This window comes from Hippopotamus amphibius, chromosome 16 (assembly GCF_030028045.1).
Source record: "Hippopotamus amphibius kiboko isolate mHipAmp2 chromosome 16, mHipAmp2.hap2, whole genome shotgun sequence".
Lineage (NCBI taxonomy): Eukaryota > Metazoa > Chordata > Mammalia > Artiodactyla > Hippopotamidae > Hippopotamus > Hippopotamus amphibius.
This window is the reverse complement of record NC_080201.1, coordinates 63,327,909-63,343,578: the sequence shown is the minus strand read 5'-3', so window position 1 is coordinate 63,343,578 and position 15,670 is coordinate 63,327,909. Positions and strand designations below refer to the sequence as shown.

At 54.2% G+C, this 15,670-nt stretch overlaps 1 protein-coding gene across 4 annotated transcripts; it reads right to left on the bottom strand.

The window, feature by feature from the left end:
* Positions 1–797: 797 nt before the first annotated feature.
* LOC130839179 (leukocyte immunoglobulin-like receptor subfamily B member 3) lies at positions 798–7,984 on the bottom strand. 4 transcript variants are annotated; one of them, XM_057713115.1, is made up of 13 exons: positions 7,936–7,984; positions 7,742–7,777; positions 7,275–7,559; positions 6,826–7,128; positions 6,225–6,536; positions 5,680–5,982; positions 5,008–5,058; positions 3,862–3,978; positions 2,786–2,909; positions 2,661–2,698; positions 2,374–2,426; positions 1,411–1,575; positions 798–1,335 (listed from the first exon to the last, which is right to left on the bottom strand). In XM_057713115.1, exons 1-13 carry the CDS (start codon positions 7,967–7,969, stop codon positions 1,189–1,191), a joined length of 1,968 nt encoding a protein of 655 aa, XP_057569098.1. In that variant the 5' UTR covers positions 7,970–7,984; the 3' UTR covers positions 798–1,188. The 4 variants fall into 4 exon arrangements, with proteins under 4 accessions (XP_057569098.1, XP_057569096.1, XP_057569095.1 ...); XM_057713113.1 differs by lacking the exon at positions 5,008–5,058 and adding an exon at positions 5,339–5,377 and having other exon boundaries at positions 2,786–2,861; positions 3,862–3,984; positions 5,674–5,982; positions 6,240–6,536; positions 7,936–7,969; XM_057713112.1 differs by lacking the exon at positions 5,008–5,058 and adding an exon at positions 5,339–5,377 and having other exon boundaries at positions 1,411–1,572; positions 2,786–2,861; positions 3,862–3,984; ... (1 more) ...; positions 6,240–6,536; positions 7,936–7,969.
* Positions 7,985–15,670: the final 7,686 nt, after the last annotated feature.

Sequence of the window (15,670 nt, the reverse complement as noted above, 5' to 3'; positions counted from 1 at the left end):
GTGATTTCCATTGTAGCTTTTAAAAGATGCTTTGATAATGATAGGAAATTCCCTTTTACTTCTGAGGTTTTTAAATTATAAATTGGTGATATATTTTATCAAAAGCTTTGCATCTGTTGATATAATGATGTGTAAAAAATTGTTCTTTTGATATTTGAATTGCCTTGGTTGATTTTTGAGGATGAAACCAACCACGCGTGCGTGAACGAAAAGTACCTGCATGATCACGATATATTACTCATTTTATACAGCAATGACTCTTGTTTGTGAATATTTTGTTTAGGAAACCAAAAACAGAAAAACAGAGCTTCCTGTGATTTTTCCCATTTGGTGGTTTCCTTATCAGGTTTTGGTATCAGTTTTTTTTTTTTCTGCCCCAATAAAATCTGTTGGGGAGAGTACTGCCTCCGTTCCCTATTCTCTGGAGAAGCTTGTGGACGTTTAGTGTGTGTGTGGGTGTCCGTGTGTGTGTGTGTGTGTGTGTTTTGTAAGTGCATGCGTGTTCAGAAGCACTCACCTGCGAAGCCTCCAGATTCACAGTTCACTTTGCACGAAAATATGAAATCACAGAGTCAACATATTTGATACATACGACAGTTCAGACTTTCTGTTTATCCTTGTGTCCATCATTTTGGTAAATTGTATTTCTGACGATTTTTGTTTGTTTCACCTACATGTTCTAATATGAGGGCATAAAACTGTTCATGAAGTTCTTTACCTGTGTAAAGTGTGCAGGGTCTGCCGAGGTGTCGTGATGACGGTGAGGGGCCTTCTCTCTGCTTCCCTTGGCCGTGGTGCCTAGGAGGCGTGCGTGTGGTTAATGTTTCCAAGAGTGACGTTTGCGACTTTATTGATTTCCCTCTACTTTCTGTTCGTCCTCATCGGTAGCTACTCTTATCATAGTTCTTTGCCTCCTTTGCCTTCATTTGGGATGATTTGCTCTTCTTTTTCCAAATCATGGATAACTGAGAAGTGTGTTGCTGTATCCCTGAGATGTAAGGTTGTTAGTTATCTTTGATGGTGGAACCAGGTGACCCCCAAAGGGTCCCAGGGGCTCTGGGTGGTCTGCGTTAGGAGTCCAGGTCCTGGCTGTGGGTCACAGGTGGTGTCCACCGCGGGCAGCTGCTGTGCCTTCTGGGGTCCCTGAGATCTCCCTCCCTGGAGCGTGGGGTCTGGGTCCTTCCCGGGCTAGCGGGTGGCGAGAGCCGCGTACACGCCGGGCTCTGCTGGGGGCTCCCCTGACGGGGGGGCGGGGGGTGCAGTCGTCTCCCGTCTGAGGGCCCAGTGGTTCAGCTGGGCATAGGTCACGTCCTGGGGGGCTTCGGATGCGGCAGCCTGTGGTGGGGAGAGAGGGAGGGTGTGTGTTTGGGGTGGGGGGAAGCCTGGAGGTCTGGAGAGGATGGGACCTACCTGACTGTCCATCTGCCTGTCCTCTTCCGCGTGTCTGTCCTTCATGTCCAGCCATCCCCCTGACAGGCAGGAAGGAGAGGTGGCCATCCCCCGTCTGAGTCTTGATCTTGAGCGGTTCACCTGGGCATATGCCTCCTCCTGAGGGTCTGCATCCTGCCCGTTCTGCTGGAGGGAGACAGTGAGACAGAAACAGCATCTTGTGACTCCACTCTGAGCTCCTGCAGTCAGCGTTCCAGTCTTTCACCAGAGTGATGCTTTAAAACCTAAGATCAGATCTGGTCACTGTCCTGATGGAAACTTCAGGGACACCGTAACACCTGGGAGCCTCTGGATTCTTCTGTGGTTCTGGCTTCTGTATTCACACCCATCTCTTGCTCGTTTGGCTCCTGCCACACGGCCATCTTCCTGCAAAAGCATGTCCCTGCCCCAGGACCTTTACACTTGCTGCCCCCACCCCCACACCAGGCCCTCTGTCCCCTTCTCTTGTTTTATTTTCCTTATCAGTACCTTGCACTCTGGACCCTATTTGCTTATTTGCTTATAGTCTCTCACCCACCAGGTGAGCTCAAGGAGGTGAGCTCCCTGCTGCACCTGCAGCACCTACAGGGAGCCGGGGGGATGGTGCTCTCCCTGTGCACCCCTGATGGGTGAAGGAAGGAAGAGGGGCCTGGGGACTGCAGACAATCACTTCTTCATGAATCCTGTTGAGCCTGGGGGCTGCCCCCCAACACCAGAAGGTCAGGCAGAGGAGGAGGAGCCAGGAAAGGGGGCCCTGCAGGAGGGGCCATGAGGTCACAAGGAAACAGGAGGGGTGGGGTCACCGCAGGAGACGCAGGGAGCCCAGAGGGAGTGGTCAGTGTGGGACGCTGCTGGAGCTGGGGTGTGAGGACAGAGACGTGCCCATTGGACTGATGTTGGCAACAAGAAGGAGTTAGGTGGCCTGGACAGGGGCAGGGGTCTCACCAGATGGTCCAGCTGCGCCCCCTCCTCAGGCTGAGTGTCGTTCACGGCAGCGTCTGCTGGGGCAGAACAGGGGGTGTATCTCTTGGCAGGACTCCCTGAGATCCCTCAGGGCTGGAGCCCCCGCCCTGCACCCAGAAGGGGCCTCTGACACCCAGGGGTGAGGTGCTGATGGGGCTTCAGTCCTCACCCCCGCCCCCCGCCCCTTCCCAGCCCCCCCTCCCCCACTGCCTGTGGAAATCTCTGTGCCCTCCCCCCCCACCCCCAGGGCCGCCTCCTCTTCTGCTCACAGAGGGTCTGGTCCTGGGCATCGACAGCTGGGCAGGAGCTGGGGAGGAGATGGGCGTGTGAGGGGGCAGACGGGGGCCAAAGACAGGTTGGGAGTCCCCATGGGGGTCTTCGGGGCAGGAGTTACCTGCTGTGCAGGCCTCTGTCCTTGGGCTCTGGGTCTGCAGCCCCTGTGGGAGGTGGGAGGTCAGCCTCGCCCTGGGCTGGGTCAGATGACACAGGCTCCGCCCTGGGCCTGTCGTGACCCCGCCCTCCATGTGAAATTCAGGAGGACAGAGGGAGCCCTGAACCCATACTTGCATGTCTGTTTCACTACTTCATGAGGTTGAAAAAGGTGAAAAACACCTTAAATTTGTACATGTGAGCTGACAGTAGGTGCTTTTCTTTTTCCCTAGATTTTTAGATTTGAGATTCTGGAATTGTTTTTAAATGCAGTGTAGTTGATTTACAATATTGTAGTAGTTTTAGGTATATAACATAGTGATTCAATATTTTTATACAGTATCCTCCATTTAAAGTTATTACAAAAGAACGACTATTCCCTGGGCTGTACAGCATACCCTTGTTGTTTATCTATTTTATACACAGCAGTTTGTGTCTCTTCATCCCACACCCCTCGCGTGTCCCTCCCGGCTTCCCTCTCCCCAGTGGAAACCGTTGGTTACTCCTCGATGCCTGGGAGTCGGCTTCTGTTTTGCATGTACGTTTCTTTGTGTTGCTGTGCAGAGTCCACACATAAGGGATGGCGTGCAGCACGTGTCTTTCTCTGTGTGACTTGCTTCACGAAGCATAACGCTCTCTAGGGCCACGCACGTTGCTGCACACGGCAGAGGCGCATTCTTTTTTATGGCTGAGTAACATTCCATCATGTGTGAACACACACACACGTGCACACCACAGTGTCTTTATCTTTCATGTGTTGGTGGACACGTGGGCTGCTCACATATGGTGGCTGCTGTAAACTGGCTGTGTGAACATTGGAGTGCTTCTCTCTTTTCAAGTGAGTGTTTTCATGTTATTCAGATATATACCCAGCAGTGGAATTGCTGGATCCTATGGTTTTTCTGTGTTTAGTGTTTGAAGAACCTCCATAGTGTGGAAAACATTGTTTCTAAGCTGACTGTTCCCACTCTGAGGGTTCCCTTTGGCTGGTGCCCTCAGCCACCACCTCCAGGGTCCCAGGTCACCCCATTCCCTACTCACCTGACTTCCTGCATCTGTCCTGACCCCGGTGTCGGACGAGGAGGAAGAGGAGGAGGAGCAGCAGCAGGACGAAGGCCACTGAGACCCCGATCAGAACCTTCAGGTACCATATGAGACCTGGGGCACCTATGACATCATGAATGAGGCAGGGGTGGTATTTAATTGAGCGCCTACTGTGTGCACTCGTGCTTGTGTCTGTGCATGCATCTCCTCTCACCCACTCCACCCACTTTACAGACGAGGAAACTGAGGCCAGAGAGGGACATCACCAGCCCGAAGTGACCCAGCCTGGACGTGGCAGAGCTGGGACTGGAACCAGGGCTGTGGGCTCCCTGAGCTCTCCTCCTGCTGCCCCCCAGGCGGACCCCAGCTGCGTGCTCTGGGGGCTCCTCATCTGCCGGGGGTCTGTCTGAGGGTCTCGCCTGGAGCTGAGGGTCCGTCCTTGTTACCCTCCCCTCCCCCACCACAGCGGGGACTGGGGAGGGGCGGGCTGCGTGGCGTGGACTCTGTGTCCCTCCCGGGATCCCCTCCCCCACCCTGCAGGGCCCGGACGCCCCTGGGAAGGTCCGGGTGGGCTGGGGGCTCTGCCCTCCTGAGCTCTGTGAGGCCCACCCGCCCCCTCACCTCACCTCACAGCAGGCCTGTGAGCACGGGGGGTGGTGGTGGGGGCGCCGGGGAGCTGACAGACACGAACCCGAGACGCAGAGGAGAGCAGCCTCCTGCCCGGGCCCCTCAGCAGGCGCGCAGAGCCGGGCCTGACCCCGGAGTCTGACTGCAGCCCTTCTCTGTCCACTCGAGCTGGGCGCCCTGAGCTGAGGGTGGGGGGCCGACGCCCAGACCATTGTCCTGCCTCCCCGCCCCCTCCCTGCACAATGTCCCCCCCACTGCTGCCCAGGGGACGGGCCCCAGACAGTCCCATCCTCGGGGCCTCCCTGTGCGGCCTCCTGTCCCGGGGTCACAGCCAGAAGTCAGACCTGAAGGTCATCTAAGCTCTGGGCCACGAGTCTCTCCTTTTACCCGTGGGGAAACTGAGGCCCCGGCAGGGGCGGGGGTCCAAGTCAGGGTCTCCAGAGGTGCCTGAACGGAGGGCATAACTCAGCCCTGCCCCCCCGGACCCTCCACCACCTCCCACAGACCCTCACTCACCCGTCTGCGGGCCTGACTCCGTGGGGGGAAGGAGCTGGTCCTCAGAGCCTCCTGGGGGTCAGGACAGCAGGTGAGAGGCAGGGGCTGCTTCTCCCCCCATCTGCCCTGCTGCTCCACCCCTGGCTCGGCCCCAACATCCCCTCTCCATGACCCCCACCCTTCATCCACCAGCCTCAGTGCCCCTGCAGCCCTGGGGTCCCCCGTCGTCTCTGCCCGACCCCCAGCCTGTCCTTGAGGATCTGAGGGCATTAGATCCTCCAAGAGACTCTCCACCTGCCCTGGGGTGGCCTGTGCTTCCCCTGAGCAAAGAGCCCCTGTGACTCCCCAGTTGTTGCATTGGGGCCTGTGGGTGGGGGGCTGGGGCCACCAGGGGTCCCGGGAGTGAGGACAGGAAGGGGGTGGGGCTGAGGCTGACCCTGGAGTCCCCACCTCACTCAGCTCTTCCCCGACACCTGCCCCGTGGCCTCCCCAGGACCCTCCCACTGCCCCCCTGTCATCTTCCAGACCCCAAGTGAAGGGTAAGGGGTGAGTAGGGGTGGGAGGGCCTCTCAGGGTCAGATCCCCCTGGGTGACCCTCCCTCACAGCCCCCTCACTCCCACCCCAGCCCAGAGCTCTCAGGGGACAGAGCCCTGAGCGGACTGCGTCCGAGGGACAGGGTCAGGGCCCCTCACCTGAGACCAGGAGCTCCAGGGGGTCACTGGGCTGTGACAGCAGGTAGGGGTGACTGCTGAGTGAGCTGTAGCACCTGTAGGTCCCACGGTGGGCTGAGGTCACAGGACTCATGGAGAATTCGGCCTGGAACTGCCCACCTCGGTACTTTGGTGTAAGACGCATGGGGGGATGGGCTGCCCCCTCCTTGGACAGAAGGAAACTTTCCCTTGTGCTCCCTGACTGACACAGCAGGGTCACGTTCTGTCCTGATTCCACCATGGGGCCCGGCTGCACCGAGAGGGAGGGCGTGTCAGGGAGCCGTCCTAGAGAGAGGAAGAGGGTGAGGGGCTGCCGGCCCACCTGGTTCTCAGCTGAGACCCAGCAGGGCCTCCCTGAGGACCCTCAGCTCTGTCTGTCTGTGTTTTCTCTGAGTCTCTCCCTCTCCCCGCCCACCCCTGTCTCTCTCTGCCTGTCTCCCTCCCTGGGGACCCATCCCCCCTGGTCCCAGCATCACCCCCGGGGCTCCCCCCGCAGGGCCTGTGCAGAGTCTGGGTCCCTGACGGACCCGCTGGCTCCTCACCTGCCACCAGGATGTCCAGCGGGTCACTGGGGGCCGACCACTCGGAGGAGAGGTTGTGTCCACCGTAGCACCTGTACCGGCCCCCGTGGGTGTTGGTCACCCGGCCCAGGGGGACGTCGGCCTGAGAGAGCCCTGCCTGGGGCTGCCGGGCAGGGCGCTGGGGGAGGTCCTGTCCCCCCTCCTTGGACAGAGCAAATCTGTCATAGCCGACATCAGAGCGACACTGGAGGGTCAGGCTCTGTCCAGAGGCCACGACAGGGCCCTGTGGGGTCAGGAGGGAGGGCTTCCCAGACACACCTGGGGAGAGAGCAGCCCTGGGTTGTAGGGGCTGGTTCCTCCCGTGAACCCCCCTCTCCCGTCCTGGTCCCCAGGCCTCACTCTCGCTCACACTCTGTGTCCTGTGAGCCCCGTGCTCCCCTCACCCCACCCTCTCAAGTGGGACAAGCCTGTGGGAAACAAGCATCTAGTAACCAGTCTGGTGCCTCCCCTCCCCCCACTATCTCATGTGGGGCTCCCCAGGGACAAAGACCCCAGTAGTTGTCTGGTATCTGAAACAACGTATGGGGCCAGGATGGGACCTCCTCACCTGCGACCAGGAGCTCCAGGGGGTCACTGGGTTCCGACCACACCTGGGGGGTGTCCCTGTTAAAGCCGTGGCATCTGAACGTCCACCTGTGTGTGGGGGTCACGGGGCCCACAGGGAACAGGGCCTGGGTCTGCCCATCGGGGCGTCGCTGTGCGTCCAGGGTCCAGGAGGACTTGTGTTCTCCTTCCTTCATCAGAATCAACCTGTCCAGTCCCTGCCATGAGCCACACTGGAGGGTCATATTCCCTCCTGAGGTCACCACAGGGCTGGGCAGTGCTGAGAGGGTGGGTTTGCTGTAAACTCCTAGGAGAGACAGAGGCCGCTTGTTAAGTGGGGCTCACACCCCCTCCCCTCCCCCAGGGCTGGGCTGTGAGAGGGACGCAGCCCTGAGCGCAGACCCCCTTCCTGAGGGCAGAGCCTGAGGCTGGGACCCCTGAGTGTCCCCTCACCTGTCACCACCAGTTCCAAGGGGTCACTGCGCTCTGACCAGCCAGTGGGGGTTAGATAGGAACAGTGATGTCTCCCTGCATTGGGCTCTGTCATGTGTGGGATGTGGAAGTTGGCCTTGTCCCCGGGCTCCAGTGGGCTCTGTCTGTCCCAGGGGGCTGAGCTTCCCTCTTTATCCAAAAGGAACTCCTGGGCCCCCCGGGTCCCCTGACACCAGATGGTCACGGGGCTGCCCCAGGGGATCACAGAGCCTGGTTCAGCCCAGATGGTGGGTTTGGGGAGGGTCCCTGGTGGGAAATCAGAGGCTGGGTCACAAGACATGCCCACCCCCAGGTCCCAGCTCTCAGCCCCAAACCTCCCGGACCCCCCTCCTTCAGCCCAGACCTGCTGCTCCCCATCCCCATGGCCTGGGGGTGGCCCCTTGTCCCTGTGAGGAGGAGGGAGCTGGGCCATCTGGGGACAGACTCACCTGCCTGCACCTGGGTCCTCAGGCACACACTCAGCCCTGGAAGAGAGATCCCTGTGAGAGATTTGCCCTGAATCTCAGCAACACCTCTCCTCCCCGTGAGCCTCCTGAGTCCTGGGCTCTCCTGACAGAGCAGGCCTGACTGTGGGGAGGGTCCCTCCCAGAGCAGGGCTTCCCCTCCCCCTCCTCCATCTCACCGAGGCAGAGCAGGGCTGTGAGGGTGGAAGTCATGGCGTCTGGTCCCTGTGGTCCAGGCTGTGCAGATGGAGGAGACCCCGGTGCCCTCTGGACAGACAGACCCACAGGGTGTGTCCACCTGGAGGCTTGTCCTCCCCGTCACGCGGTTGTCACGTCAACAGCCCCACAGGAAGGGGAACTGCCTCTTGTTGGGAGTCTGGCTCTTGTTCCCATGCCACACCCGCTGCCTTCCTGAGACACATCTTTCCGGGGAGGGTGACCCGGGCATGTCCTTCCCCCTCAGAGCCTCCCCATGGGGTCTCCTTCATCCTCAGCCCGTCCATCAGCACATCCCTGTGGGTTCCTCACCCTGGACAGGGGTCCCCCAGGCCCTGGAGATGCTTCAGGGAGGATGCAGGTTCCTGCTGCTCCGCTGAGCTCACATCCGCACAGACACGTGTGTAGCATCGCCTACAGCTCAGCGGAGGGCAGCGTGGCAATGAGCACAGAGGAGACCCACAGGGAAATGAGGGAAGGACACGTGACTCCCCTCCCGGCCCCGGAGTGTGGGTTTATTCCTATCACAGCCCCTTCAGGGGCCCCCTCTTTTTTTGCAACTGTGTCCACCCCCACCTTCCTGGGAAGAAGCCCTGAGTCATTCCTGCCTCCTTGGTGCCCCTTGCTCCTTGGACGGGGTCTCCCCCGCATCCTGTGGTGCTGCCTGGAAGCTTTAGGGGACGTGATTTTGGGTTAGAGTTCTCACTTCGAAGGAAAACAGACTTTTATTTCAATCTGTGCCCACTGCTCCTGCAGCCTTGAGGGCAGCACCCTTTCTCTGAGCCTGCGCTTCCTCCTCTGCGTGTTGTCACGAGCCCTCCTCCTCAGAGTGGCCGTGGGCTCCGTGGTGCCGGGTTCCCTGCAGGACCATCCTTGGGAATCTCCAGACCAGGTGACGACAGGCGTGGGTGGACGTGGGAGTACTGGGGGTTCAGACTCCAGGGTCAAGGGGGTGACAGTGGTGCCCACCCAGGAGCCCTCCCCTGCTCCTGCCACTGAGAAATGCTACTTAGAATATTTCTGAAATCCGGGCCACAGACACATGCAGAAAAAGAGAAAGTTCCCCAAATGGTGAGGGAACCAGGGAAAAGAACACAGAAGTAGGTTGAGGGGCCCTGGTGGCCAGGGTCATCAAGGGGTTATCGCGGGGAGGTGTCCACCTGTGTGGACACAGAGAGGGACTCAGGTCCTCCCAGGCAGGGAAGGGTCAGGGCTGCAGGTGAAGGTGGGAAGCTGCAGCCCTCCTTCCCCGTGTTTCTGGAGGGGCACTGGGAGAGCTCTGCTCACGGCCCCAAGTCCATGGTCAGCAGTGAGCAGCCTCCCCTGTGTGGCAGGAAACAGACTCGGTCCAGGGCTGTCAGCCATGTGTGTCCACTCCCCGTGAGAGTGTGAGGCTCCCAGTGGACCATCCCTGCGGGCACAGCTCTGAGCAGGTGCTGAGTCTGAGACCGTGGTCCCCATGGGGCAGGAGCCGCTGCAGCCGTGTCCCCTGGTCAGCCTGACTCCCAGGACAGCCCTGCAGAAACCTTGTATGAGAGGAGAGGCTTTACCAGGAGTGGACATCAGAGTGACCCTAATAATGATGACAGTGCTACAGACTGCAGTCTGCTGACCAGTGGGGGTGTCCTAGGCACAGAATTACAATCAACAGGAATAAATGAGAGTCCCTGTAAATTCAGCGAGTTTAAAGATCTGAAAAATAAAGGGAGGCGACATATGGATTATTTTATAGAAGAACAGGTAGTTATAGAAATCATTTAGAAATTTTAGGTACAAGAAGTCCGGTAGAATCAATACATTGAGAAAACGTCATGCCATCAAAGACAAGCAGCGGAAGCACCAGTGGTGAAGCTGGAATCCAGTACTGAGGCCACGGTCCAGAGTACAGCATGGAGAGCCCAGAAACGGACATTCAAGGTGTTTGGGCACTAGGATGAGGAGGGGCAGCCTCACATCTGTTGTGAGTGTCAGAAGGAGAGCAGCGCGTGACGTCTGCCAGCAGCTCAGGAAATAGGCAGTTCAACATTTTGTAGAGATGAGGACAGACCAGCTAAGTGCTGGGACGCATGTATTTAAAATGACACCTGCATTTTGACCCTTTGTGGGACATCAAGAAAATGAAGGGTAAATTAAAAAAAAAAAAACCATATCCAGCACTGAATTATACAGTTTGAAATGGTTAAGTCTATTTCTGAAATTTCAACTGAAGAAACTAAAGCAAGGAATTCTGGCCTTGGGCGCTACAAATGTCCTGAAATTACTTCTGGTAGCAAATGCAAATCACCATCAAGAGAATGACAAGCTCAGGGGACCAGATGACCCCCTACCAAAAGGTGATGCCCGAAGATCCTGGAGAAGTACCTCCAGGGAATTAAGTAGGAGGAATTTTATCCTGAGCCAAATGATTTTTAAGGGACAAAAGTGAAAGGGTCCTCAGAGGGACAATCCCTAAATGCCGGGATTCTGGGCACCACATCTGCCCTGTGGGAGCTGTGTCCCAGCCCTAAAGCCACCACGTCAGGCTGCGTCTTCATGAGAGTAAAGCTAGTGTTGCAGAAGGGGGACCCCTTCCAGGCCCGCGAGGGGGCTCTTGTGCAACCCTGGGACATGAGTTGTGTGAGGGACACACGTGCTGACAAAGCAGACGTCTTTATTGGGAAGGGGCGCCCGGGTGGAGAGCAGCAGGTGAGGGGAGCCAGGAGGACCGCTGTGCCTGGGGCTCCCCGTCTCAGGGTTTATGGGGATGGGGTGGTTTCCGAGGTGTCTCTGGCCAGTCGTCTTCCTGGGCCCGTATGTGGTGAGTCAGGGTCCTTGCTGGTGGGAGCGCCTCTCTCAGCCAAGCCGGATCCCAGCGGGAGGGCTTCTGGGAGGTTAGGGTAGGAAATGTCTTCTCCTCCCTCCTCCTTCCGGCCCCTCCCAGATCCTCTGAGTTGGTGGTTGGTGGCAGCACCCTGTTCTTTATCGGGACCTCCTGCTGAGAGACAAGTCAGGTGAGGGGTCATCGTGGTGCCCGGGAAGGCGTGAAGTTTCCGTCAGAGATTCTCTGACAGTAAGGAGGCTTCGGGGGGTGCATCCCTTCCCCGTCACCTGTACTCTCCCCTCCCAGGAGGGAGAGTGAGTCACACGCTTCATTTGAAATAAGAACATGTTTTTAAGTAGCTTGATAAAGAGAGATTGAGGATGAAAGAAGGCATTTCCAGAGATGCAAGTTCTTAGGTTTTTACTGTTTTCACACTGAAAGGATAACTAAGTGATGTAATGGAGAAAGTGAGATGCAACAGTGAGAAAACAATGGCCAAAAAATGAGCTTTGGAAAATTATACAAACACACACTTGCACGCACATGCCTGCACAGGTGTCCACACAGACACACAGATGTGCACATGCACACACGTGTAGATGAGAACTCAGTTCAGGTAAAGTATAATTAGAACATTGTCTTCTGTAAGGAGGAGGAGAATCCATACTTGTATAAAAATAAAAATGTTAAAAAAAAAGAAATAGAAATGTAAATACACATATTACACATGAGAGTAACTGCTTAAAATTAGAAATGCAGTAACTCCCAATGTGCTTGGTGTAATTAAATGAAAGAAAACATTTTAAGCTTTTTGGAAGTATAATTGAGAAAAATTTTATATATTTCAGATGTATAGCTTAACGTTCTCATATATGTTTACATTGTGAAATAATCACATCAATCAGGCTAATTAACGTATCTATGACCTCTCATAGTGTACCCGTGTGTGTGTGTGTGTGTGTGTGTGTCTCACATTTTCTTTCTCTCTTCATCTATTGACAGACATGGAGGTGGTTCCCGTATCCTGGCTACTGGGAAGGAAGCTGCAGTGAACACAGGGGAGCAGACGTCTCCCTGAGGTCCTCGTTTCCTCTGCTGTGGATGGAGGCCCGGATGTGGAGTTGCCGAACCATTTGGTAGGTGGCTCTAGTTTTCATTCTTTGAGGAAACTCCATGCTCTTTTCCACAGGGGCTGCAGCAATTTGCGTTCCCGCCAGCAATGTACAAGTTTCTGTTTTCTCCACATTTTTGCCAGCATTTGTTATTGTTTGTCCGTTTCATCACAGCCGTTCTAACAGGTGTGCGGTGATATCTTGTTGTGGTTTTGATTTGCTTTTCCCTGAGGATGAGGGATGCTGAGCACCTTTTCATGTCCTGTTTGGCCATTTGGACGGCTTCTTTTGAGAAACGGCTGTTCAGTCCTTTTCCCACTTTAAACTTGGGCTGTTATTACTGTGCATTGAGTTGTGTGAGTTCCATATATATTTTGACAAGTAGCTCCTTATCAGATATATGGTTTGCAAATATCTTCCTGCATTTCGTACCTTTTCCCTCTGCTCACTGTTTCCTTTGCTGTGTAGAAGCGTTTAATTGGATGCACTCCCCGGTGTCTATTTTTGTCTTTGTTGCCTGTGCTTTTGGTGTCGTATCCAAAAACACATTGTCCAAACCCATGTCAAGAAGCTTCGCCGCCTGTTTTTTTCTTCCTGTGGTTGTATGCTTTCAGGCCTTATGTTTAAGTCTCTGATCCATTTTGAGTTGATTTCATACATGCTGTGAGCTGAGGGTCCACATGTTTCCTGCATGCTTTCTTGTTTCCCAGCACCGTTTGTGGAAGGGACTGTCCTTTCCCATTGTGTGTCTTGGCACCCTTGTGGGAGATCAGTTCACGGGGTTTCTTTAAGGCAATTGTTTTGAATAATTAGGCAACTCATAGATCTTCATTTTTTACGGTTTATCCTTTGCCTCTGACAGTGTCACATTCCCTGATTCTTCGTGTGTTGTGTAGCTTTGCTCTGGTGTCTGTGAGTTGGAAGAAGCCGCCGCCTCTTCCCTTCTTCATGGTGGGATTTTGCAGATCAGCCCAGTTAGAGATTCTGGAGCCTCTCAGATGTGTTCTGTGGACGTGCGAGCTCCACATCCTCCTCCTGGGGAGAGGATTCCGAGTTGTGTGCCTCCGCCGTGTCCTGCAGAGCTGAGCGCCCATTCCCTGGAGGAGCGCAGGGGATGCAGGGGCTGGGGGCAAGCTCCACGTTCCTCCCCCTGAGGGAGGAGTCTCAGGATCAGTCCTCCTCTCCATCCCGCCAGGCTGTGCGGCTGCTAGAGCCCCTGTCCCTTTTGTTCCTTCTTTGCTGCCCCACATGTGCCTGTGGCCTCGTGCTCTGAGGGAGAGGAGGGGCCGGGAGGTCCCTGAGGCAGCGCCCGGAGCCTGGGATGTGGGTACAGCCTCCCTCCCTCTCCTCTGAGCTGAGCGGGGAGGAAGCCTGGGCTGGAGGGAGGGACCCTCAGGGCTGAGCTGTGCCAGCTTGGGGGGAGGGGAGACAGGCAGAAATGGAAACTGCTCCTTTAATCCTTTCAAAGTGGTTTTCTTTGGTTTCAAGCTCATCTGCAGTGTTGCACTCATTAATTGTTTTCTGGAGGTCATTAAGAGTTATTTTCCCGAAATACTGTTGTTTTATCAGTTCTTCTGCCAGGAAATGTGGGCTAGGACTTCCTGTTCCATCATCTTGCATAAAATTGTTGATTATATTTTCTAGAATGCCTCATAGTGACAGCAGAAATGGAAGAAAGAAAAGATAGTTAATTCACACAGGAAATAAAATGAGAAGGGTGCACAGATATCTGTAACAGTTTCAAAGGAGAGACATGGGGATGAGGTTAGGCGGCACCTGAAGAGACCTGAGACCTTCACACACCACCCCCTCCACTCAGGGAACCAGGAGTCTCCCTCACCCTGAGTCGGGGCCCAGTTATTTCCAGGTGACCCTCCAGGGAATCTAGCCCCTGAGGATCCACATGTAGGGACAGAGCAGCACTGAAGCTCCTGGCTCTAGGTGGGCTTAGGTGGATGACTGTCCCAGAGATGCAAATACTTAATAATAGTAAGTATAGGTAGTATTTTTTTTATAAATTTATTTATTTATTTAATTTATTGGCTGTGTTGGGTCTTTGCTGCTGCATAAGGGCTTTCTCTAGTTGTAGTGAGTGGGCGCTACTCTTCACTGAAGTGCGCAGGCTCCTCATTGTGTGGCTTCTCTTGTGGAGCACGGGCTCTAGGCATGTGGGCTTCAAAGTTCTGGCACATGGGCTCAATATTTGTGGCTCACGGGCTCTAGAGCACAGGCTCCATTGTTGTGGTGCACGGGCTTAGTTGCTCCACAGCATGTGGAATCTTCCCAGAGCAGAGCTTGAACCCGTGTCCCTGCATTGGCAGGCAGATTCTTAACCACTGGACCACCTAGGAAGTCCCTATAGGTAGTATTTTATAAGTCATGCATCATCTCATGTAAGCCTCACAAACACTTTGTGGAATAATGTTTGCTTTTTTTTTCCCTAAACAAACGTACAAACTGGCTGGGAAAAGAAATGTGATTTATCCATATTCAGCATGCCAACAGGTGATACTCTTACTAGAATCAGGTTATTCCGACTCCCAGTCCAGGGCTTCTTGCTGAATTTATCATCTTGAACCCTCTCATGCTGTGATGTGCAGAGCTGTGGGAGCTGATGGTGTAGGAGGGAGGTTCATTTCACCCGCACAGTGTGAGGACTCCCTCACTGAAGGGTGTTTAGGCTCCTCTGCTGGACCAGCTGGGAGCATCATCTCTCCCGGACTCACCTGGCGTTTCCTGAGGGCAGACACTCATTTGGGGGAAATAATGCCCCTCTTCAACAAGAAGTCTAGGGTGTGTTTCATCCTGAACAGGGTCTTAGTCCAAGCACAGACTCTGCCGTGTCTCTTATGTGCCCTCTGATGGCCACAGGGAGGATGGCTCTAAGCTGGAAAAAAAAGTGCCTTTAAAGGTCCAACGTGTTCCCTACATAAGACTTCTTTCTTGAGCTACAGGTCCTTGTCTTCACCTACCTCCTCCATTATTTCAACCCAATTTCAGCCTTTTACCATTAAACATGTCGTTGTTTGTAGGCTTTTGTAGATGTCCTTTTTATCTGATTGAGTCGGTTCCCTTCCATGCTAGGCTGTCAAGGGTTTTGTTTTGTTGTATCTTTAATCATGAATGGAGGTTGGGTTTTGCAAATCCTTCTTTTTGTATTTATTGATACAATCATGTGGTTTTTCTTTTCTAGACAAACAGTATAGTTGATTGTTGAGTATCAAAGCCACCTTTCTTTTCTGGGATAAACCTCACTTGGATGTGGATAGGATGTTAAAAATACATTGTTTAAAGCTTTATGGACAAGCAAAAGTTAAGAGAATTCAGCACCACCAAACCAGCCTTACAATAATTGCTAAAGGAACTTTTATGAGCAGGAAACATAAGAGAAGGAAAAGAGCTAAAAAAAAAAAAACCCAAAACAATTAAGAAAATGGTAATAGGAACACACATGTCAATAGTCACCTTAAATGTAAATGGATTAAATGCTCCAACCAAAAGACACAGACTGGCTGAATGGATACAAAAACAATATGCTGCCTACAAGAAACCCACTTCAGACCAAGGGACACATATAGACTGAAAGTAAAGGGATGGAAAAAGATATTCCATGCAAATAGAAGTCAAAAGAAAGCAGGAGTAGCAATACTCATATCAGACACATTAGACTTTCAAGTAAAGACTATTACAAGAGACAAGGAAGGACACTACATAATGATCAAGGGATCCATCCAAGAAGAACATATAACAATTGTAAATATCTATGCCCCCAACATAGGAGCACCT

Bases quoted from the DNA above. Each gene is read 5' to 3' on its own strand.
- LOC130839179 (XM_057713115.1), bottom strand. From the start codon at position 7,969: ATGACTTCCACCCTCACAGCCCTGCTCTGCCTCG. The intron at 5,059-5,679 runs GTGAGGGGCCCT...CCTGACCCCCAG, and splicing joins CCTGGAGCTCCTGGTCTCAG to GAGGCTCTGAGGACCAGCTC. The intron at 3,979-5,007 runs GTGAGTGAGGGT...TAGGTGCCCCAG, and splicing joins GGAGTCAGGCCCGCAGACGG to GTCTCATATGGTACCTGAAG.